The 26,031-nt window shown below is 41.8% G+C and overlaps 1 protein-coding gene across 1 annotated transcript in view; it reads left to right on the forward strand.

Moving 5' to 3' along the window:
- Positions 1–26,031, forward strand: part of tgfbr1b (transforming growth factor, beta receptor 1 b) — a 66,933-nt gene that overhangs the window by 15,270 nt on the left and 25,632 nt on the right. Inside the window, exon 2 of the mRNA XM_071900600.1 lies at positions 21,111–21,362. Within this exon, the coding sequence (XP_071756701.1) occupies positions 21,221–21,362 (142 nt within the window). The 5' untranslated portion in view covers positions 21,111–21,220. The remainder of the gene's footprint in view (positions 1–21,110; positions 21,363–26,031) is intronic.

A 26,031-nucleotide genomic window follows, 5' to 3' on the forward strand; every position in this document is an offset into this window, starting at 1 on the left:
TTACCCTGAAAGAGAAGTAGTCTGCAGCCCTAGGGCAGGTTTTGTTTTGACTGTAGCAAGACGGGTGCCACGTAGGCCAGCCGGGTGATCAAGCTTGCATGAGGCCGGACCTGTTTAGATGGTGAGCTGTCGAGGAGAGGATGCTGGCCTGTTTGTCTGGAACAGGGGACGCAGAACAGCAGAGGGGTTTTAATTGTTTATCGCATGAAGATGAAGACTTTTGCAGTTCTAGGTCCTCTCGGTTTCAAGCTGAGTTTCCTGAAACGTCTAAACTTTTGTACTTGAAACTAAATCCAATACTTTTCAGAAATCAGAAGGTATCCGGAAATTCTGAAGGTATCTAAATCCGATACCTTCCAGAAATCAGGTATCCAGAAACTCTGAAGGTATCTAAATCCGATACCTTCCAGAAATCAGGTATCCAGAAACTCTGAAGGTATCTAAATCTGATACCTTCCAGAAATCAGGTATCCAGAAATCCTGAAGGTATCTAAATCCGATACCTTCCAGAAATCACAAGGTATCCGGAAATTCTGAAGGTACCTAAATCCGATACCTTCCAGAAATCAGGTATTCAGAAATTCAGAAGGTATCTAAATCTGATACCTTCCAGAAATCTTGTAAGGTGATGTCAGTATACTGCACACAGTGACAGCACACTCATGTTTTCCAACCCGGCCAGTCTGTGACGTTTTATACCAAAGGAAACCAAAGGGACAAGAGAGACAAAAGATCTAACGTTGGTGAGTCCAGCTTTCTGTAGACGGTGTGCTGCTCACTGTTGTTTATGAGAGTTTGGATTTTGCTCTTGAGTTTCGATCCATCACAAAATCCGAAGATTTCCAATAATACCTGACACCAGAATTTCATTTGGGTATATAGGGCAAATCTATGGGGTCTCAGTTCATTTGTTATCCTGGCTTTCAAGGCAAATGAATGATACTACACAGACGTACATGTACAATAAACAGTTAAAATAGAAGGATGCAGCAACAAGGAGTACAACGTGCAACAAGTGCAAGGCCTTGAAAGACCTTTTACAGTTGTAGGACTTCATGGTTTCAAGCTGAAGTTCCTGGAGCATCTAAACGTTTGTGCTAGAAACTAACTCGGATACCTTCCAGCATTTGGTCTGTTGAGACTACCACTCAAACTTCAGGCGTGCATATAGGCCAGGATGCAGCAGTAATAAGCTTTTCAGAGTACCGCCGCAGCATCCAGTAGGCTGGCAGCAAAGCCCACACATTCAATGGAGCGCCCAGGCTCCATTTAATTCTTTCTTCATTTACAGCCCATTTACTGTCAGAATGTGATTCAGACCCAAGGAAAAATCTGCTATTTTTTAAAAATAGTAAATAACTGAATTCTGCAGAGGACTGGTGCTCTTTTTTTCTCTGCAGCACGTTCCCTCCTCTTTTCTGCTCTTCATTCTGCTGCATAGAGGCTGAGCACTGAATGCAAGATAATTCAATTACTGCCTTGGATGTTTCAAGACTGTGTATGTGTGGTTGTGTGTGTGTGTGTATGTGCGCGTTTGCCAGGGTATGTGTACGCTTATGGTTTGTGTGTAGGGGGATGTGGAATCCAATTGCTATTGATTTCTGCAATGTGAAGCCATTGTCTTTTGCCATTCTTCCTCCCTTCCCGCCCTCTGCTGCGAGTCGATGTATTAGATTAAACTTTATCCACTCTTTTCATTTGAAGCGTCTCCTGGGGCTTCCTCTATGCTGCGCTGTAGCCACTTAAAGCCATGCCATGGCAATCTTTCTCCCCCCCCCTCCCTCCACCCTTAACACTGTTAAAGTAATGGCTTATTTAGTCTGTGCGTAATGGCACTAGGTTAATTTCGAGGCATTACAGATCGTCAGCGACTGCCCCATAAGACACAGTAACACTGTTAAAACAGCTGTCGGTGGTGTACCTTGCATTCCTGGCTCCATTTTGTTGGTCGGTGGTGTATTTTTGTTATTCCCACGTGACATCAGATGACATGACATCACGTCAAGATATTTCCAGCAGTGCAGTTTGACAGCCTCTCGCTGTCTTGCTCTTGCTATACAATCGCTATCGCTCTCTCCACCTACACGTATAACCCAGAGCTGAATGGACACACTTTCAAGCTATTTATATGCTCATACGCCCACCTCTGATTGAAAGCAACAAGTTCAAGCCCCCTCTCTGGGGGATGTCGAAAGGCATTCTGGGAAATGTAGGATATCACTAACGGAAGTAGAAATAGATGAGGGAGGTGGAGGGAAAGTGGCTACACCATTAAAGTACAACACTGAAGGATGCACTGAACATCACAAATTGATGATATCAAACAGTGTAGTATCTGAGGGTGGAATAGTCCACTTCAAGTGCAAATGTGCATTATTGGCTCTCCATTATCAGGGCTCCAGACTGCGACCAAAATGGTCGCATATGCGACCATTTTTTGAGAGTGTGCGAGTTAAAATTTCACGTGGTCGCATTCATGCGAGTGCATGATGATCATTAGGCTGTTTTGGTGCCCCTCCGGCACAGGTACTGCGTTAGCCATTGTGGTTGAAAGTAGTACTTTTTCTTCTTCACTGGCTCAGTCGGTCTCTCCCTACCTGCACTTTCATCATCAGTGCGCGTGTACGGGGGGGGGGACGCACTGGAACGGAGATCAGTATGGATGTATGGACTATTAGGCTGCATTCACACATAGCGTTTTTTTATGTGGAAAAAGCGCTGCCTGGAGCGCTTCTTGTGAGGAGAAATAAAAAGCGGATCACGGCAACGTCACCTCATGTTAGCTGAGCAGCTGCTAGCTCACTAACCAGCTGGCTAGCACTTCTAGCAGACAATACAGTGTTGTGCAACAAGCAAAGGCTTACCAGATATTCCCAATACATGTCCAGTATAATCCATACTGCCTTTAAGATCGCTGTTGCGGTAACGGAAATTCACTTATTACAACGTCCCATTTCTCCACCGGCACTTTCACTTTCTCCATATTAGTTGTTGCTACGGGAAACGGCCAGCGTCTCTGTGATCGCAATAGAGCTCAACAGTGACCGCCCACTTTTAACGGCTCCGGTTCCAGGAAGTGAATTTCCCATTCATTCCTCCATTGACTTTTCAGAAAATCCTTATATAAAGAGTTTTAAGCCTGTAACCAAGCTAACCAACTACAAGATGAATCGTGACCATAAAACATTTGATTCGGAGCAAAAAAAATTAGAAAACGGAAAGAAAAAAAAACGTTGCCTTTTTTTCTGTTTTCCAATTTTTTTTTGCTCTGAATCAAATGTTTTATGGTCACGATTCATCTCGTAGTTGGTAGCATGATTGAGCTCTATTGGTTGGCTGGAAAAAGCGGTTCACGTCGCCCGGCGCTTTTCTGAAAAGTTGAACATTTCTCAACTTTTAACAACAATCCAGTTAGGGCAGCAGCATTATAAGCAGAGATTTAGGCTATATTTTAGTGCTGTGTTTATGATGCCATTTACATCCCACTCCACCTCAGCAATAAGTACACCACAGGTGTTATGCGATTGGTGAAAAGAATTTGAACGGCATTGTAAATGGTTGAAAATGTTTTGACACTCCACCTTGAAAGTGCATGGAAATTGAAATTTAAAAACAAAAGATCTGTGGTACTTGGGTCGTCATGTCTGCATTGTTTCCCTCCTGATTCCATTCCAGCCTGTCCGCTGCTTCCATCCTCACCTGTATGTAGATGGCCCATTGTTTTACCTCCCAAGGCAAACCTCACAAGTTTTACTGGCCTTGTGACTCATCTTGTGTTTGGAGAACATCTTTTGATTGGCTGGCTTGTGACGCCAGCCAATCGACCCCCCACACAGCTTGGCTCTGGGCTTCTGAACGCCACAAAGTTGTGACACTGCAGTGTGTTAGAGCCATTTGTTATCTCCCATTCTCCAGGACTTGAAGAACTTCCATTTATTCAATAGTTTTTTTTCGTTTCTGCTCCTCACTCGCTCGCTCTCTCCCTCTCTCCCTCTCTCTCTCCCTCTCAACTTTCAATAAGTCTTATCCTCCGATCCCCTTAATAGATGAGCCTCCGTCCCTGTGTCTTCCTCCTCCTCCTCCAGCCCAAGGTCCTTCCCTCCTGTGGAAAAAGACAAATGGCCACCGGTTAAACAGAGCGCTCGTCCTGCATCATTGATAATGCGCAGCTCCATTGGGAGGTTGGGAGGAGGTGACTGACATTGGTACTAAGGTTAGACCTATCAGGCCAATATTGGCCTTTTATTAAAAATTCTATGGTCCAGTCAGTGTGGCCCACCTATGATATGATGGAGGTTCCTCTTTGATCACAGCTAGTCAACATGTTTTATTATTACATCTGATGTCAGATCAGAGGAGTCATTCAAGTGTGTTGTGGGAGGATTTTACTCAACAGCCTGTAAAACCAGTAATGAAACCTGCCTCATCCTGCCTTAAGGAGCTGCTAACCCACCTTAAATAGATTAATTAGTCTGGCTTTCAATGGAGAGTTTTAGTGTCCCATGATGGTATGAATGCTGTTTCAGAGGCAGAATAAAAATTTAATTTTGTCATGAAAACAGTTAAAGATAAACAATAGCAGCCCAATATTCCGGCTATCGACTGTTTCAATCCAAAACTGTACTGGTATTGGCCTTCAAATCCCGTATCAGTTGAACTTTAGAGGACAGCAGAGAAGCTTTCTTAATAACTTTTTGTATTGCATGTTTCTAAAAACCAAAGTCGACAAAGTGCTTCATAATTAAGATACAAAAGAGACAAAATCAAGATTACACATATAAAGAAGAGGACAAGATGAACAAGAAGACAACCCCTATCGGTTTAATCCTCATCGGCACCAGGTCGACGCAGGGCAGAGAAAAAGAAGATTGAGAGAATCGAGGAATAGCGAATCAGGGAGGGAGTGTGAAGGATGCGAGAGGTGAGAGAAATGATACTGCAGCATTGACGTGTGTGTGAGCAGCATGTCATGACTGATCACCTTTAGTCCACCTTGGAGAAGCTACTGGGCTGGACTTTAAATGCAGGAGTGGAAGGAAACTTCAAGCTGCAATGCTGAAGACCCTTTGACTGATTGACAAGAGTCTTAAATTAAGAAAAGAGCCATTTTTGTCTTGACCAGAGAAGTAGGTTCATCCAAATGTGAAGTTAGTGTCAATGTGGAGGTTAGGTGAGTGTATGAATGAGTACTTATGTAATGTACACATGTAATGTAAATATATATGTTTTGTAAGTGTGTTTTTCCACGCAGCTCCAGGTAGTTCTGAACTGCAGGTCAGAAGAGACACATCATGAAATGGCGAGAGCGAGTATAACCAAAGGGCTAAACCGCTAGACTAGACAAATTCTTTGTGTGATGGATTAATCAACATGAACACAAAGAGAAGAATAGGGACCAAGGGAAAGAACTCAATCACCAAGAGGACAGAACGCAGTGTCTGTGTTGAAGTGTGTTGAATCTGAGAAGTGCTGAAGGTATTTCTGTCATTAAGACATTCCTTACCTCTCCTGCTTCCAAAGCCCATAGGGTTTCTGTATAGAAGTCAGTCGGCATACCTCTGCTGTATTACAAATGTTTGCCAGAGCAGAGCAGTGCCTTAGCTATGTGGAATGCGGCCTGTTGTGTTTGTTCTCAGCTTCAGAAAAGCCACCGTCTAGCCAGTGTTGTGGGAGGAGCATGCAGAGTGTCCGCAGGTTCTTAGAAAGTCTAGATTCAAGGCCATAAAAAGTTTCCATTAGCCTCATTCTGACGCAGCTATGAAATTAGTTAGTGGCACTCTTAAATGAATACAGGACAGTGTAAATGGAATATGCTGAACATGTTGGACATCAGATCCCTAAACGTTTGAGTTCCTGGTGTTCTTTTTCTTGCATTGCTCAGTTATAGTTGTAGAAGTTTCATTAGTTATGGTCAATCTGGTTTCGCCAGTTTTTTGTTTCTTTATTTTGGCTTAAATCAAATTCCAGGTCGCATTAAAATGTCAGGGCAAGTAAAACTCGGGAGTCATCTCCGGTGCAATAAATCCCTCCAAGTGTTTGAGCAGGCGTCCTTCCACTGTATCATTATTACAAGGTTACGTGAGCAAGGAGGCTCGCTGATCCTGGGTCAGCGCTGTTCCTCTGAAACCCATTCAGGATAAAAGCAAGGTGTTAAGGTTCCTTATCCCTGCCTTTTGTTGTAAGTACATTTCTCGGCATGCCGGGTCAGGCCGGGCACCACGGCCATGCAGGATGATGACGCTTGAATTCAAACAGGAGTCGTCAGCCGAATGAGAGAAGTAGCTGACAAGGGGGTCTGTTGGTGCTTTCTGATGCACTGTGGCGGTTAAAGGCACTATGACACGGCGTTTTAAGAGCATCTTGCTTCCTTAAATATGATGTATTTCCTGTTATAACAGGATGCTGGGGTGGGACATAACATGGGAATGGATCATTCAAAAGTGTACACCAATGGGAGATCAGTTGGGGAGAGAAAGCCAGTTTTATTTGAGCAGAGGGGTGGGACTGTTCAAAAATCTGTGATTGTTTTATTGTGATCGTTTTATACACTGTGTGATTGTGCCTGTCTTTTCCCCTGGCATGGACAAATATATCAAAAATCTGTGATATGTGATGAGGATGGGTGACAGGAGGATAGACCCTACTACAAGGCCAATTAGCTGGCAGCCGGCTGTCCGGCATCCCGTAGCAGGCTTCTATTTCCAGCAGCAGGTTTAGCTCGGGTCAGGGTTTTCCTTCTGCTGGCACTCCATCTCTGAGGCTGGAAGGCTTTTACTGCCGAGTCAAGGCTGCCTGCTGCTCAGCTCCTTGTTAGCTTCAGTAGCCATCCAGGCCGTGTGTCTTCCAATGGATTCTGCCATTGGACGTAGTTCCGCTCCCTCAACACGTTGCCGTGATGTTCAGATATGCTTCTGCTGATCTTTTCACCAATCAATCAGTCAAACTTTATTTATATAGCACCTTTCAAACAAATCAAATGCAATTCAAAGTGCTTTACAAGCGATTGACAAAACGTAGGATGTTAAAAATGGATTTAGAGACTAATGCACACCAACACAACCAAAAACCCCAAAAAGTGAATTGAATAAGACAACAATAAAAGATGGGTAGTTAAGATAATAAAAGATAAATAATAAAAAATAATACAAGCAATAAAAATAACAATAACAAGACTAGGTTAAAACCTAGTATATGGCTGGACCGTGTTCCGGCCGACCAATGGTGTAACTTCATCACTCAGTCAGTCAGTGAGTGACAGACATTCGCGTTTATAGGGCTGGCCCCGCTGTTGCGGTCCAGCCAAAAATAAAATTATGAAATACTACACAAAATAAATTGATTATTGTAAAACAGTAAAATGTTAATAAAATAAAATAGAATAAAATAAATAATAATGATCAACAGTAAAATGTTGATAAAACAAAATCGAATAAAATAAATAATAATGATAATAAAATAAGTATAAATACTAAAACCATAAAATTATAAAACACTACATAAAAGCCAGACTGAATAGATGAGTTTTTAGTTTACGTTGAAAAATATCAATATTTTCAGCTCCTGCTGTTCCAGCGGCTTGGAGCATAATGACTGAAAGCAGCATCACCAAATGCTTTTGTTCTGCTTTGTGGAACAGCTAAAAGAGAAGAACCGGAGGATCTGAGGGGCCTTCCTGGTTCATAAACCAAAAGCATTTCTGAGAGGTAGTCTGGTGCAAGGCCATGTAGTGCCTTATAAACTAATAAAATAATTTTAAAATCAATATGAAAACTAACAGGTAGCCTAACCAGTGTAAAGACTTCAAAATAGGTGTAATGTGTGCTCTCCTTTTGGTCTTAGTCAGCACTCGTGCAGCAGAATTTTGAATTAATTGTAGCTGATTTATTTTCGTGGTAGAAACTACTAGACATTCATGTTTTATTATTCACACACTTTCACCAACACAATGTTTAATGTCTTATAGGACCCTAGGTACAGGATTCACACATTCAAAGACGCTGATGTCTCACTTCGTAGTTTGTTCCTCAGTGCTATACTGGCACACATGAATGATCTGCGAGCATGGTTGGTTTTTAGTAGAGGCAACCTTTGTTGGATTATGACCTTATCATCACTTACTTTGCTTAACATTTAGGCTGCAGACCATGCGCTGTATATTAAACTTCTCAGAGTGAATGATAATTTGTGTGGTTATTCTGCTTGTAGTGCAGAATAAGATTTCTCAGCTGACATAGTGGATGAGACTCACTGTGGCTGCTACATTGAATTGTGTGATGGGTTGATTAGGAACAATCCCTCATCCAAACATGAATTTGAATTATTGGTAAGTATTTTCAAAACTATACTTTTTGTATTCAAGCAAGCCTCCTTTGAATTATTAATATCAATCTCTCTGCATTGCACTTGAAAATTCACAGTTTGCAAATAGTATGCCGTCTCCTAAAAAAGCTTGCCCGTTTCATGTCACATCTGTAACACAGATAATTTGTGTCTCCGCAACACATAAATATAGTTATGAATTTTAAGGTAATATATGCGCTGTCCCTGTGAGGTTCCGGGAAAACAGATGTAGAATTGTTTCATTTCTCCTCAAATTCTCTGATGCAGTTTGTTTGTGATTTGTGTCACTGAAATTGCCCCAGAGACTTCTCAGAGGATTTTATTACTTGAGCAACTTTCACATGTAAAATGACTCACATCCACAAGCCCACAAGCCCCAGATGTGCTTCAAATCTACATCAGCTGTCACGCTCTAGTGTTATAGGCTGTCTGGACTGTCCGTTTGATTCAGGGAACCAATTGTGTTCATCTAGTCTGTCCACGCCTCGGCCTTGGGCTCTCCAAAACATCCATCTGCCACCTATTAATTAGGCAGGAGTGACTGGCCGGACTGCTAGGGCCCCGAGACACGATTATCATTAAGGCTGCCCTTTTAAGACTCTCCGATAGGACAATTGAAAAGTGTCCGAGGGAAAGATGGAGGGAGAGACAGCTGGATAAGGACAAACCCACCTCAAATGAATTCAGTTGGTTTCATTGAATTGTGTCCAAACCCAGCACTAGTCCCCATGGGACTCTCAGTGTAGTCTAAAAGGAAATGCATCAGTGTAGGCTAGTCCAGGGGCTCTCATTTTCATGTCACAGACCCCCAAATAGACACATTAATCAGATTTAGTCCCAGGGACCCATATGGGAACATTTTGTTGATTTAATGTTGAACTGTCTACACTGTACATGGGGAGATAATAGCGGTGAGACTGAAACCTACAATTACAACGTGATGACAAAGGGACTAAAAGATTTAAAGTAGAAATTTAGGAAATGGGTCTCCTTTCTATATGGTATTTACGTCGTTCTCTCTTGGAACCTGGTTGTTTGCACTGATAGGAAGCTATGGAAGTCAGTAATAGAAAAGATATCTAATATACAGTGAATTATAGTGAAATTAAACTATTCCTCATGTTGCTGGACGCCCCCTGGAATCCCTTCAAGGATCCTTGGTGATCTCCAGACCCCACTTTGAGAACCACTAGGCTATTCTATGTTTTTTCAAATGTTTCATATCAGCAGTGTGCTGAAAATACAACCGCACGGACGACAATAAGAGCTTTGGATGATCTCTCCTACTGCAGCTCTTACCAGCAGCCTCGTTCGCTCTAGGAGTTCATTTGCATCCTATCGGCGCTAACGCAGCCTCCAGAATAATACCTTTAGCCTATCGGGACGCAGCTTAGGCGCGTAGTAAATCCCACGCCAGGCTCAGATGCAAACACGTTCACGGCCAGGCAGATTACACCGAATTCATTTCATGCTTCCACGCTGAAATATTGACTTCTAGTGTCCGCCGCTTGTAGCCTCCTTCACTTTATTTGTTCTCGGCGCTTGTCTCTGCGTCTTCGGCTCCAAACAAGAAAGAGAGAGGGGAGGAAGGGAGGGGGGGGGGGGGGGGGAAAGGGGGCATAGGAAAGGGGGAGGGTGGATGTGACAGGAGGGGAATATAATTAAGTAGGGGGCAGGAGGCAAGGAAGAGAGGAGTGGTGGGGTGATGGAGGGATAAATGTGGGGAACGGGGGTTCGCCCCGTAACTGCTGACTGCTGGCGCTGCTACGCATTGTTGGCTTTGTTGCCTGGCTACAGCATGTGGGTGTGAAATGGTGTTTAATGGATTAAAGTGGTGGGAATAGCTGGAGGGAAAGCTGGCCGGCCGGCAGCTTCTAGCATTGACCGAGCCTCGAGATGTCGCCGCTGTTGATCTGCGTTTACGTGCATCTTGAGTCCAAACATGGAGAATGCAAAACCTTGGAGGAAATCTTGAACACATGCCATGCATCAAGAGGCAGCTGGTCAAAACCCGGGTCTGATGCAATGGCTTCCTCCTTGACTATGAAATAGATGTATGTAAAAAGAAAAGATAGACACTCAAGAGTTCAAGACGCTCAAGAGTTCAAGTCGTCAACATCAAGCTACTTTGATAATCTGTACATCTTGGTACAATTTGGGATTTACATGTTGGTGCGGGAAAGGACGTTTTTTCTGGGGTACAACTTGGCCATAAAACCATATTTCACGATGTGTCTAAACCATATTGCGCAGTGCTTCATATCGGTGTGTGGGTACATGCTGCTTTCTGTGGGTCGCTGGGATCAAGGTTGTTCTAAGTCCAAACAAAGCTGCACAGGCGGTTTGGAAACGTACCAAGAAACTAAAATCTAAATGAACTTAACTAAAAGGGGAAACCGCTCCAGAGTTCAAAATAGCTGCTGTAAATCAACTAGGTCTTAAAACGCCTCAACACACACATATGCACACACACACTGCTCTTGCTGTCTGTCCTAATCGATCATCCCCCCTATCCCCCATAACACTGCAGCTTCTCCTCTTTCTCTCCGGGCTGGATTCTAATGGGCCAGAGAGATGTGAAGGGCACTGCGCGGGGAAGAATAAATACGACATATTTCACCGCGCCGCCATAAGTTTGTGGCAGAAGACGGACCTTCCTTCTCTCTCTTTATTGTACTCTCAGTGCCAAAAGCTGAGCAAGTTTTGCCGGAAAATGCAGCAGGCCTTCCTTTGCTCTCTGCTCATAAATAACTCTGTCTCTTCTCATCAGCCCCAGCAGCGTCTTTGCACTTTCTCCGATGTTTATGCCGCATACACGTCATCTGAATATCCGTTGGACTTCACGGTTCAAAGCAGTGACTTAGACGTGTTCGCGTGATCAAACCCGTTTAAATCCATCAAGCCGCGATGATTAGTTTTCTGTAGACTCTGATCAGCTTTTTCACACTTGGGCCCTTTCCCAATTGGTTCTCTAAAGCCACTTCCACTTCGCTGCAAAGTGTCACTCCAGTTGAAGTCACAGTTGCAGCTGTGAAGGGCCTTTCTTACTAAGATGTAGGGGATAAATGAACTGGTAGCTATGGGACGCCCTCCACATCATTCACCGGATGCAGCCGTCACCGTGACTACCGACGGACACCTTGCTGTCCCAGCTGTTGCTATCAATTGCTCCGTCTTGTCGATTGTCCCGTCAAATGCGGGTTCTAAAGGTTGTAAAATGAGATGCATGGTCATTTAAATGATGCGTGCATGTATGGGCAGAAGTTCTTACTTACAGGCCCCAGTGATTGCTTCCTTTAGACAGTTCTAACTTGAAATATCTGATTGGAATTATTATGAACCACACATTCCATGATTTTGTGAGGGTACAAAGCCTTGGTTACCTATGTGCATTACAGAAAATAGGCCTGCTACTTGACAAAATCAGTTGACAGGGAACTTAGATTTGTAAGATGTTTCCTCCGTTCTTCGCCGTTGCACTTCGGTCGTCGTGGGGATAGTGGCATATCACAAGTCAGTTCCGATGCGCACTTACTGTCGGAGGCTTCTATAGTCCACTTCCCCTCCCCGCTAATTGGTTTGGGATGCCTTTCAATATGGCTATCGCTTCACATGAATATGCAAACCGAGTGGACAGGGTGAGGGCGAAGGAGAAGGATTGAGAAGAAGCCTTAGTCACAATGAAATGTCATTTAGAGCGCATCTTGCATCCTTAACTTGATCCTGTTGGGGAGAAAAAAAGATATTTGGGCAGGGGGAGGGATCATTCAAAAGTGTAAACCAATGGGATATCAGTTAGGACATGGCATTAAAACTGCCTTTATCTCCCTAACATGAATCATTCCCGACACTTGACTGCAGGTATTTCCTTGTCGGCGATGTTAGAATCAGAATATTTGTGTGACATGCTGCCTCACTCAATAGCTTCACGTCCTTCCATTTTTTAGGTCAGTGGAAGTCTCTTGGGGCAACAGACGCACAGATACTGACAGACTGAATTAAACATATGACCAGGCTACTTTACATCACAGCCCAGTGACTAGAGACAGAGGGAGAGATGGGATATGAGAAAAGGACAGAGAGGAGAAAGACGGGGGGGGGGGGGGGGGACAAAGACAAGAGATGGAGGAGGAAAACTGAATATGACGGAACAAGACCAGACTGAATAGGAAGAGACAAAGATTAGAGAGTCCTGACAAGATGACAGCTCACATCCCCTCGAACTATTGACACACACACACACACACACACACACTGCCGTCACACCTCACTGACTGGGCTGTGCGATTATTCAACATTATCGTATATCTCTTTCTTTGGGGTCATATCATGATGAAATTATGATATTGTGATAACCAATTCTGTTGCCTAAATTAATGATAGAATTGATTGAATGTACTATGTTTTTCATTTTGATCTAAAGGCTTATGCTTAAATGCTTGAAATTAGTTTTCTTAAATGAATATAAATAGTGAAGTTGATCCTATGTATGAATTTCTTTCCAAAGCCTTTGCTTTTCCATCAAGGCAAAGGGCGGCTACTTTAAAGAATCTAAAATATAAGATAGTTTTGATTTGTTTAACATTTTTTTTTGGTCACTGCATAATTCCATTTGTGTTATTTCATAGTTTTGCTGTCTTTACTATTATTGTAAAATGTGTTAAAAAAAAAAGTAAAAATAAAGAAAAATGTGGTGTGTCCAAAATTTTGACGGGCAGTGTACATAAACTTGAATTTCTAACAGAATGACATCTGCCATATTTTAGGGAATGTTATTTGAGTTACATAGTTTTGGTTAGGGATCATACTTGTCATTACCATGCAGTTCAATGTAATGAACATCATTTGGTTTATTTAGGCTATATGTGATTTCACATATGCGAACACATATCGTGAGATATATCGAAAAATGTCCCTATGATTATTGTGATACAATTCCTTCCATACCACCCAGCCCTATTTTATAGACAGTTCATTCTCTAGTAAATCCTACCACACTACAAAAATCTCATATGGGCAGTGTTATCCAATTGAGGTCTGTGGTAATGCCTATCTGTCCACATGAAAAACACACACACACACACGCCATATTTAAATAGGCCACAGCAGCCTTGAGAGCGGCGAGGCAGCCCATTGGTCCATGTTGTGTGTGTTTAGTCTGGCAGTCTGCCTGGCGTCGTCCTAACCAGCATCTTACATTAGTCGACTAGTCTGGCTGCATTATGTGAGCCTGGCCTTGTGTCTGTCTGCCTTTCAGCACTTCTTTTATCAAATCCGCCACGATGCGTCTTTGTTTGCGTCCCGGTGCTGAATTTAACTCTATAACTTTAACCTTATTACAAGGTATCTGTACGTCCTTAACGAGTCTCAAATTCAATATAAGGCCTTAAAATGTACTCCGGTGTCTTAAATACAGTCATTAGAGGTTTTTGTGTCTTTGTTTTGGTTGTTAAATTGTTCTGAAATTCAATTTGAGGTAGCATTACATAGGCGGTAAAAAGTTATAAATTTGACTTTCAGAAATCTGCAGACACCCCGCATTACCTTATTATCATAATAATTCCGAACATTGGGGCCCATGCTTGTTTGTGCTTTTCAGGGTGCGGTGGATTTTGGCTAAATTAATGTAATTTCCTATTTTCTAGTCGTTGGAAACTACAATTCCCTAATGATAATGCTGTTTTTATGATTAGATTTTCTGAACCTTTAAAGTTTGGCTATAAGAACTATTATAAAGAAAAAAGATGAATGTTGAAGAAAATCCGTTTGCTGAATTTCAAGTGAGCTGATGGCAGCTTGATGTTTATGTGTGTAGGGTTAGACATATTAGATAGATATATTAGTATGCTGATATTGGTCTTTCACACCTGATAATGAAGGTTCCTCCCTGACCACAGTTAGTGAAGATGATATTATTATTTTTATGTCAGATGTCAGACCAGAGAAATCATTCCAGTGTGGCATGGGAGGATTTTACTCAACAGTCTGTAAAACCTGTAATGAAACCTGCCTCACCCTGCCTTAAGGAGCTGCTAACCCACCTGAAACAATTTCATTCATCTGGGTTTGAGAGTTTTACTGTCCCATGATGCTCTAAATGCTGTTTCAGAGGCTTTTCACCCTGAGGAGAATACAATTCTGGGGGAAACACTGAATAGGCTACTAATTTTTTGGGATGAAATGGTCAAATTTAAAGATGCTGAAAATCGGCTATCAGCAGTTTCAAGCCAAAAGTATAAGCCTTCAAAAACTCATATCAGTCGTACCTTAGTGTACACATGGGACTCTAAGAACCTATTCTTACAAGCGGCATCCCAGCATTCTGTGGACTTTTTTAATCCCCTCCGCTGGCTGCTGGCTAACAAACATTCCCTCAAACCCCCGTGCCTCAGGGCGAACCAGCACTAATGCTAACTTTATGAAGGAAAAACGAAACAAAGGGAGGGAGGAAGGAAGGAGGGATTGTTGGGGTAGAGCCAAAGATAGTTTTAGTTATTTTTGTAGCCTAGCCCTACCTAGTAGATAAGTGTGAGTGTTATTTCCTGATATATCCAACCAATTTGTCCAATATGGCATTTCCATCTCATTTGTGATTATTACAGCAGAATAAAAAGGAGCTAATATCACCATTAATTTTTCTGCCCCACGATACGTATAGTCACGTTTTTGTATTGCGATATATTGAATTTCGATATATCGTCCCATCCCTAGCCATCTGCTATTGGCTGATCTTTGGTGCCAGGTGATGTCGCCTTCTATAGAGTACAACAGATCACCAAAGATCAGCCAATAGCAGATGGCAATTTCAGTAGCATGCTTTTTACCTTTTTAGATGTCAGGCTTTACACAGATTTGGTTTAAGTTACTCTTTAAAAAGTCAGAAAAAGTCTTAAATGAACAGAATTTAAGGCCTGACAAAGTATTAACATGTCTTAAATCCAATTAATAGAGGTATGATTTTATTCACCATGCAATGTCGGGTTTCTTTGCGCTGCATGTCTACTCTTAGATCAATCCAGAACAGTTAGGCTAATTCCCTGGTGTTCTTTTCTTATACTGTCAATTTATAGTTTCAGAACTTTAATTAACCTTAACCTGCAGTAGTAATGAAAGACGAAAGTAATGTTTGTGTTTGCCTCTTCCTGCCTCTACCTCGGTCTTTCACTCGCCTGTTATTGTGTTAACCAGACGCCATTAAAAACCATCAACAATAGCCTTCATCTAGAAGCCTGTCAGACTGTCTGGTTAGCTTTTCCTCTTCTTCTTCCTCCCAGTGACTGATTCATGTTCTCCTGCAAGGGGTAGAATCACACCTAACATTAATTAACACTCAGCACACACGGCATGGCACAGCGTGTGTGTGTGTGTGTGTGTGTGTGTGTGTGTGTGTGTTTGCGTGTCATCTGAAGCTTTGCCATGAGCTTTTCTGATGCGTCTGGTTCATCTAAATCCACCCATGGCTTCTCTTGTCTCACTACTTTAGCTCAGCAGTAGGAATGGATGGAATGATGATCATTGTCACATTGTCACCTCTAAAATTTGTCACGATTTGCCGTCACATGGAGATCATAGACATTGTGCTATATTCCGTTATCTATAATCCACACCTTTTTTCTACTCCTATCTTTCACTATAGGCAAAACTTTTCACCCAAGTCACTGCGTAACTTTCCTACCAGCCGGAATGTTTGATATTTACTGGTTCAGCATCTCGTTTGAGCCCAACAGCCAAAGACAGACTTATGTGGCCTTCAAGTGCTGTTAGAAATATCAGAATTATACGTTGAGTGAATAAAGTAAAAAGAGAGATGTGGCGTTTAGGGGGCAGAGAGAAGCCAAGCCAAGCCAAGCCAAGCCAGTAATTGATAGTAAAAGAGAAGTTATGTTATTGTTTGGCATTCTGTGTAAATAATTTGTATTGTTGCACATTTCTGTTTTCCCTCTTTGTTCATCTTTCAGTTGTCACACATTGGTTTTCAACAAAATTAATTAAAATGTCAGTTACATGCCTGATGCACGTTTTCTCTTTGTCCTCCCACTGTGGCTTTGTGCTGCTTGATTGCGAAAATAAAACGGCCACCAAAAAGAAAAAGTCCATTTTGTTATTATTTCTGACAAAAGCTCTTGAATCACGTCAAGCCGTGTTTACAGCTTCTGAAGTAGCTTGCTAGGGGCACTTGAAGGCATCAGATGCGGCCAGCCAAGTCAGCAGATGTAAAGGATCGTCCCTATCAAAACAGATGAAAATGAAGATCTCAATAGATTGGAATAACTTGATAATATAGCAGGCCAACAAGGTGTAAGTACAGTGTTTTGCCAGGCATAACAGACCATAACAGGCAATTTATGGTCTAGTTGTACTTAAGAGCCCTAATTAACTCGGTGCAGGGAAACTAGAATTTGTTGCAACATGTCTGAAAACCTACTCTGACTCATCCTAATGGTTTTACCTGTTTAACAACCTCAAATTTCATTGTTGGCACATAGTTTCTTTCAAGGCTGTTACCAATTGGGTTGGACTTTTTTTCCTGTAACTAGCCTTAGAAAATGAAAAATATCTAGAATACAAAATCTACTCTCATTCTGACACACCCACACACACACACACACACACACACGTGCACATGCATGCAGCAAAGACACACACAAACACAGTAGGGCACATGAAACGTTTCATTTATTTATATTGAGGCTTGGTCGTCTAGACAGCTGAGACATCCGTCACTGACTCACTCACTCTGTGTGTCTCTGTGTGTGTGTTTGTGTGTGTGTGTGTGTGTGTGGGTTGGGTAGGGCAGACAGGACTTATCTGACTTCCTGTTTTGAGGTTGAGCGAGACCAGCTTCGGATGCCTTTTGTTTACTCGTGTCTCTCTCTCTGTCTCTTCTTCCTTTTCCTGTCTGATTTGAGAATGGAGAGACAAACACATACATGCATACATACATACTTGTTATTGTTATTGCACATGCATGCGTATTACATTATCAGTTTTCCTTTCAGTTAAATCATTGGAGTACAATACTGCCACCAGCCAAAACACAGCCTCCTGAGAGTTAAAGGCACCACTGCTATTAGCATTTAGCTTTAATTAGCAATGCTCACTAATGAGGACGACACTGTGGAAATAGGCTTTCAGTCGGCCAGCCTGAGGCTAGATTTGCACTACAGCATTTATTTGATCCACTTAAGCATTCCAGTTGCCCTTTTTCCAGTTTTTGACAGAAATTTGGTATCAGTCAAACTGTCCATAGCATAGGTAGGGTGTAAAAGACCCAGATCCGCTTTGAGTCGCCATTTCTCCTCCTAGGTCTCGGCCATTGTTTTGCTTTGATTCGATTGGTTTATGGTCAGAGAGTGTATGGTGGCCAGCAGGATCATGGATGCCTGTCCTGTGAATAATTAATGGCGTCACAAGGTGTGATGCTGTGTTGCTTTAGCCCGGCCAGCCATGCATAATGTGTGTCTGAGCTGCATAAAGATACCAGGCCCACCAGCTATCTGTCTGCCCCTGTGCTGAGGGCAAGGACACTGTGGAGGGTGTGTCTCTGTGTGTGTGTGTGTGTGTGTGTGTGTGTGTGTGTGTGTGTGTGACCTGGTTTGTTCGTACTCCTCTATGAAGCTGCTAATGGTTTGAAGCCCTTGAGATTGCTACGCAGACTTCCTTACATCTAGCACACTTCTGACTCGGCCAATGCTTGACCTACAAATTGCGAGTATTTAAAGGTGCAGCGTTTGTAAACATCAATATATCATTGTCACGTTAATTGCGATACCTTGGTATAATTACAGTAAACAAATGAAACCTCTATCTCACACCAGTGGTATTATTAGAGCTAATGTTCCTCAAAATGAAGACCACACTATCTATAAACCCTGTTGCCTCCTGTCCCCCTCCCTTTTTTTGGCTTTACTGAAGATGATGGCAGTGGGGAAAAAAATAAGACACCAACTTGATCCCTTAATCATGTTTACTGGCCAGCACCTTTAACAGAACCCCTGTCTGTGGGTTTATTCGGATGTGGGAATACAACAGCAGATATATCGCCAGCCAACACTGACACAAGGGTTATTCCAGGCTGAAATCCCCTTAAGGCACACCAAGGCATTAGGATTGAGTTTTTTTCATTCTTCGTCACCACACACTAACAAGCTAACTGACTGTTAGCGGCGCCCCTTGGTTTCTGGGATGCTCCAATTAGTGGTTAGCTTTAATTAAACATGCAGAGAAGGGCACTATTGAAGTAGCATTCCACTCAGCTAGCCTGATGGCTGATGCACACTACAACATTCTCTGGATCCCTTTGCCATTACATAAGTACACATTTTAAACTAAAATTTCATGACTAGTAGTACATTTTTTCTCACTACTAGTCACTATTCTGCCAGTTACTAGTCACTTTTATAAATCCACTAGTTTATGTATTATAGATAATAGTTCTAATTTAATTTAATTTTATTTCAATTTTATTTTAGGTACTAGTGACCAATTTGGTTTTAACTAGTCACGTTTCTGCTTTTACTAGCCTTAGTTTACTACTTTAAAGTTACTAGTAAATAATGTAATTGTACTATTGTACTAGTACTAGCACCAACTAGTAATTACCAAATGGTAACTAATGCATAATAACTAGTAGAGTTGTATTTGTGACTAATAAAAATGAAATTGGTTGCTAGTAACTAATAAAATAAGTGCTGGTTTTCATTAAATTATTACTCATAAAATCAGAAAAGCGACTACTAAAAATGAAATGAGTGAAATTATAAAATAAGTGCTAGTATTTATTCCTATATTGAGTCTAGTAAAAACAGAAAACTGACTAGGAAATTAGAAGTATTATCTATTATACAGCAACTAGCAAATTTGCAACAGCGACTAGTAACTGGCAGAATAGTGACTAGTGGGTAAAAAATAAATACTAGTGTTTTTAGTGACCAGAGCATTTCAGGGAATCGACGAAAAAAGCGGCTGTTGCGTATTTACAGCTGAAGACGGAGGTTGCACAACTATTAACCGTAACCACACTTTATAGACTGTTGGCCTTTTTCTGCAGTCAGCCATATGCTCTCCAGCTGTACCACAAGTGTGTGTGTGTGACTGCGTGTGAGAGAGAGAATTTTGGAGGAAAATGAGAGAGTGAGAGAGAGAGAGAAAAAGTGTGGCAACAGTGATGTAACGTCTCACATTCCCTCAGCGAAAGATCCTTCCCAGCTATTCAGCGAAAGATCCTTCCCAGCTATTCACACACACACACACAAACAAACAGGGTTAGGAAATCTCTGTAGCCGTAGCTTCAGTTTCAGTGTTGAGTCATTTATTTTTTGTCACTGCACTACATTTCACTGCTCTTGTGTATGTTGGTCTTGTTATTCTGATGTTAACAGCAGGCTCAATGCCACTATACTTTTTTGTATATTTTCCCCCAATTTTAATCACAACTGCAATTCGATTAATTAAAAGCAAAATAGCAACTTAAATTCTTACTGTAGTAGTTTTAGTAACTAGTATTTAGTATTAGTATTGATTGTAGTACTGATCAATTCTACGATAAATATGCAATCAAACTGCATCATCATATCAGAGGTAGACCACACTGACTGGACCAGATCTGATATTTAATGAAATGCCAATATCGGTCCCATATAGCCTATTGGTTGAAGCCTACTCTGATGTACTGTATGTATGCCAGAGGTGTGGCCAAGTCAACTTTACTCGAGTCCCAAGTAAGTCTCAAGTCTTGAGGCACAAGTCTCAAGTCCCAAGTCTAAATGTAGATTAGTCAAGTCAGAACAAATCAAGAGTCCAGTATCAATTTAATATGTTAAAGAAAACTAAATATCTAGGACTTTTCAATGCAATATGGTTTTAATAGGATAAAAACTTGGTAAGAGCATCTTGAGTTTGATTTCTATAATCAGTTTCAACTTCAATAAATTCAATCATTCCATACAAATTCAGAAAACAGAATTTAATTTCAGTCGTCTGCTGGAACAGATCTCATCACTTTCAATCTAAGTCATTTACACAAACACAAGATCTCAAGTCAAGACTTTAGAAACCTTTTCAAGTCAAAGTCAAGTCCCAAGTCACCAGAACCCAAGTCAAGTCTCAAGTCTTCTCTTCATGCATCAAGTCAAGTCTTAAGCAATTAAAATTGTGACTTGAGTCTCAAGTCCAAGTCATGTGACTCGAGTCCCCCACCTCTGATTTATCCTGATATGCAAGGCAGTGATACACTGGCAGATTTTGTAGTCATGTCTGACATTGACACAATACATTGAGAACAGCAGGTATCTGGGTTGGATAATTCCAGTGCTCCACCATTCAGAGTCCTATGAAAGAGCTGCTTTGTTGACAGATCAGTGGATGTCGCTTTGGGCTAGGCTAATTATAGGCCTCAACTATGAAGGTTTGTGTTCCAGCCGGATGATAATAATTCCTGATCCACCTGAGGGAGAACAAAATATAGAATGTTTTTGTCTCTAAATGGGACAAAAGTTAACGGGGGATACATGATTTTGAAATTGGGGACTACACTCTGAGTGTGAATAGGGTTCTTCTTCTCCTTCTCCATCTCAATCTCCATCTTCTTCTTGTTCTTCCTCTGCGTCCTCTTCTTCTTCTTCCTCCCCTCTCATTCCTCCCAGCCTTCAGAAACCTAGGAATGTTTGTATGTCTGGTGTCTGTATGTTTTTGTTATTACCAATCTTAAATAAAATCAGTCAGTCTAAACTCTTTATCCCCCTCTCTCTCTTCATCCCTTCTTCCTCCAGCCCTCCAGTGCTACTGTGAGCGCTGCAGTGCCAACTCCAGCTGCACGACAGACGGCGTGTGTTTCGTGGCCATCCGGAAGTCGGGCAGCCGGCTGACCCCCGAGCGCAGCATGTGTGTACACGAAAACGAGCTGATCCCGCGAGACCGGCCCTTCATCTGCGCCCCGTCCGTCAAACAGGAGACCGGCATTTTCCCCATGTGCTGCAACACCGACTACTGCAACAGAAACCCCGACCCCAGTGTTTTCCCTGGTAAGAATACACACACGTTTGTGTAACTACATTTGTGAAGGCCTAACATTGACTGCATTTATACCTTTTTAAAGAAAGTGACATCAGGAGGGTTAACGGGTATAAACACACTTACCTATGCCTGCATAATAGCCTGGATTGTGCACCAACTTTGTTATAATCGGCATGCAGAGAAACAAAGTGCCCAACTTTAATGAAATTGTTTATATACTCAGTTTCCCAGCATGCCTTACAGTACACTGAGCACTAGACCAATGACATTACGTCAGGGTGCGGCTAATTTTAAAAAAGGATGTGGCCAACAGAGGCAGGTGAGGAAAGAAAAACACTGTTTGCTACCACCACAGATCTTGAATGGATAGAATGGTTCTTCCACCATTTGCCATGGTAATTTGGCTAGTACAGCGTAAAATGGCGACTATGGAATTTTACTGGTTAATTGCTATGGTGACGCAAGTCTGGGCATTAAGGCGATAAAGTGTGTCACACTTGCTTGAGAACTGTCAAACTGTCAAAACGCAACTGAAAGCTAACGTTAGCGATGAGGCTAACGTAGCTTTATCAAAGACTGTACTGCTCTCGCTCGTTAGCAATCCATGGCAGCAAGGAGACAGAGAAGCTGCTTTGGTTCTTGCTTCAAAACCTCTCACCTCGGCGACTTGCCGTAAGTCGGTTCATACAGAAGCTAGCCCAACAGGACACATAAAAATGGCCGCCGCTGCGACCGTCCAGGAACGTTGATTTGAATGGGAATGACCATTCTATCCATTCAAGTTCTGCGGCTACCACAGTAAGCTACCTAGCCTAGCTGGAGTAGCCTAGCAATAGTTGGCCAGGACTCCTAGAAATGGTAAATAAAAAGACAAAACCATAGGCTGCTTGACTCGTGGTGGCAACTCGTTCTTGTCTCCTTTGCACAGTCTCCTCAGCAATGTAGTGTGGTTCATACCAGAATGGCTAAAGTGTGAACTCTGATAAAATGTGGTCATGTTGCTGTCCATTATGTTTTTGACGGTGGTATTCCTCTCTGTAGCCATAGTTACCAGTTTGTGGAAATATATATATATTTTTTTTATAATTTGCGAGCAATTTGCTGCAGTCCCATAACAAACCAGCCCTTGCCTTTGATAGGAGGGGAAGCGTGGAGCCAACAGAGAGCCATCTCCTACAAGTTGTAGTTTTCAAAATCATCGCAGTAGGATTCAGAATGCAATTTTGATGTAGCGAATACCGAAACGCAGGCTTAGGAAAACTAAAATATCTGAGCAGAGTTGGTATTTCCAGTCAGAAACACTGACACTCCTTTGTTTGCCTGTTGATCTACTAAGTTGTAATCTGTTCACCAACATGTTAAATGTCAGTTTTCAGGCTATTTTCATGGCCTCATTCAAATGAATGGGAAGTAAAAATCTGAATGCTACAAACTCGTCCAGCTGCATCCGATCTTGATGATTAGTTTATATTCTGGTTTTCATGGTGGTCAAGTGCCGAATAACCCCCATGTTAAAACTGAGTGGAATATTGCTTTAAGCCTGCTTGCTTTCAGGGCAAGTAAGGTTCATAGAAAATGGCCCATCATTGGTAAGGGCTTAGTATCAGCAAATCTGTTCCAGACCAAAGTACCAGGATTCCTCAGGTCATTGAACTACTGGGGAAAGTTCGGGTTTTCCAAATTCTCTTAAGTCATGGAGTTTCAGTTTTATTAATATGAATCTGAGTGATGTCTTCAAAATATGGAAGACAAACTTATTATTATTACTTGGCTTATACTATTGCAACTCTTTACAAAACTCTTTACAAAACTGGTGCTTTGTGCGAATTCTTCAGATATGTCATGACACCAAAATGAACTGAAAAGGAATAAAGTATGAAAGTAAATGACAAGAACAAAGAGCACAGATGAGTGCTGTTTATCTCAGGCAGTGGGGGGATATTGGAAGCCAAGAATTTGTTTGGACAAAGAGTGGCAGCCGTTCAGTGCTGATTGATTCAGTCTTTAGTTCACAACATTCACTTTGTTAGTCTCTCGGCTCTTTCATTGTCATTGTGCCTCTTTTAAAAACTCCTCTGGCTTACAGGAGAGGCTAGCCAGGGAGAAAGACAACCTTTTCATTTTGACTCTGCGATGTGGATGTGTGTCTGTCCACTCTGTCTCTCTCTTTCTCTCAATGCTGTGTCTGTCTAAAAAACCTCTACTCCAAACATGCAAATGCTAGTTTTGACTAATCTCTTTTTAATTTAAACTGCATGCACACAATCACAGACAGAACCTGTTTTCAGCATAACTTGATAGGATTATCTATTATTCAACATGCACACAATGGTGTTCAGAAAATAGTGGCAATGTAACCTGCTTCCCCGAGCCTCTGATCACTTATATTCACCGGGGATTTGCCTCGATACTTACCTAAAATTAGACTCAACATCTTACAGGCAGTAACAGCAATTGTAGACTCAATCTCATTTTAACAGACAGGTAATTTAACACGCAGGAATATTGACAACGGTGGCAATTAAACTGTGTTGCGACACTTGCTATTTGCTCAATATTGAGAGCAGACACATAAAACAAGTACAACTGCTTTTAAAATGGCAAGATCTTTTCCCTGTGTGAAACGTCGAGATGGCACTCAAAGTACAGGCTTATTTTACTCGGTGTGATACAGATGCTACCATCAATCTCCCAGCAGAACTCCACCGCAGTAACATGGATCACAGTAATACCTCCCTCCATCCCCTGCCTTCCCTTCCTCTCAGTCCTATCAGACCAAAACACTCATCCCTCCTTCCCATCCTCATGTGTATATATATGACGTTTTCCTTCCCCTATAAATAAACTGTTTCCCCTTCCCCTAGACCAATATGTGGGCCTGATAATTGGGCTTATATTAAAAATCTACATGATGGAGGTACAAAAACAGTCTGTAAAACCAGCAATAACATTTTTGCACATTTTATTTATTCATTTAATTGTTCAAAAAAAATTTTTTGTGAAGTAATTCTTAAATTGAAGGCCATTGCCTTCAAATTGCCTTAACCTTAAAATAAATGCATTTGTACCAATTTCAATGGACAGTTTTTGTGTCCCATGATGGTCTTCGAGGCTTTTCCACTCTGACAGGAATTACATTTCTTACACTTAATACTTTTCAGCCATAAAAGCAGTCAAATTTAAAGATATTGAATATCAGCAATAAAAATCCGCTATTGGCAGATTCAGTTCAAATATATCGTTATCTGAATCTGCAAAACCCTTATCAATCAAACTCTTTTGCTCCTGTACTGCTTAGTCACAGTACACCCAAACAGCTCACTGCCCTTTATCTATATTCCTGTATCTGTCTCTCTCTTACATCCCATAGAAAGTAAGGTATGCTGTCTTCTGTCCATCTATCCTGTCTCTCACTTCTATTACGGCCGACTCTCACCGCTCTCCACTCTTTGCCTCATCTTCCGCGTCTTCTCCCCTTGTACTTTTCACTCTATTATCATGCGAGCGGTCTGTCAGAAAGGCTCTGCCAGCGGCGGTTCCGTGGTAAAAGCCTTAAAAGCATCTGTCCTGCGATTCCCCTGCTCTTCAGCACTTAAGCGTTAGAAAATTGAAGCAGCCAAACAAGTCAACAAGAGGCTGTGAAGAGGCTGCTAGTAGCTGTCTGCGCCGGCAGGATGGAAGCATCAGAAAGCCTGCTTGTATTGGAAGCTTCTAGCATCACCACATTAGACCCAGAAGCCAAGAGCAGGATTGACTTCACATCAGGGTTTGACCGATTATGGGTTTTTAAGGCCAGTACCGATATTTTTGGATTGAAGCTGCCGATAGCCAATATTTTGCGTGACCATTTTCATGCCCGAAAAATTACCAGTATTTTGTTTCCCTCAGAATTAGATTCTTAGCGGGATGAAAAAGCCTCTGAAGCAGCTTTCAGATAATCGGACACTAAGTTTGACACCAAGAATTCTTTGGAGAGGTTTACTAGAATTCTGGAGTGTTTACTCCTTTCGTTCATTTGGCCAGGTGAGAGCAATGCCATTTGAACTCAGGTGGCACCAAATAACCGCACCAAGACACCAGCAAATGTGGGTCTTGGTCCTCTACCAAGAGAACTACGGTGCGGTTGGTAGGTGGTTCCTAACCCGAACCACCTACAAGAAATGACCCCAAACTGTAAGGCTTTATGGGTATATGGAGATCGATGTTGACTCCATATAGCCAGCAGTTACTCCTAGTTGGAAAGCCTGCATTCTTAGAAATCAGGGTTCCACAAGGTTTTAGGTAGATCCTTTTTGCCTCTGAAGAACACGTTTACTTGAACACTTGTACTTTTTGTTGAAGAGGTTCCTCGAAGGTTTCTTGTATGACAAATGGTTCTGAAAAGAACCCTTCTTCATGGATCTTGAGGGCGAGAGAAGCCAAGATAGACGGCAAAAATTTCAGTCTTAATTTTCTGTTCTGTTGTTTGACTTTATTTTGAAAGAGAGAGAAAATAGCAATGTAAACACAAGGCATTATTCAATAATCTGAGAACAATGGGAATTACTGATTGATATTTGTACAATATGGCACTTACTTTTTATGAATTTCTACTACTTAATAGAGAATATAAAGTACTTTCATACAGAGCACCATAATTATGGAAAACATTTGGGATTTAATACTGGTTTTAGATCA

Source organism: Centroberyx gerrardi, chromosome 22 (genome assembly GCF_048128805.1).
Source record: "Centroberyx gerrardi isolate f3 chromosome 22, fCenGer3.hap1.cur.20231027, whole genome shotgun sequence".
Lineage (NCBI taxonomy): Eukaryota > Metazoa > Chordata > Actinopteri > Beryciformes > Berycidae > Centroberyx > Centroberyx gerrardi.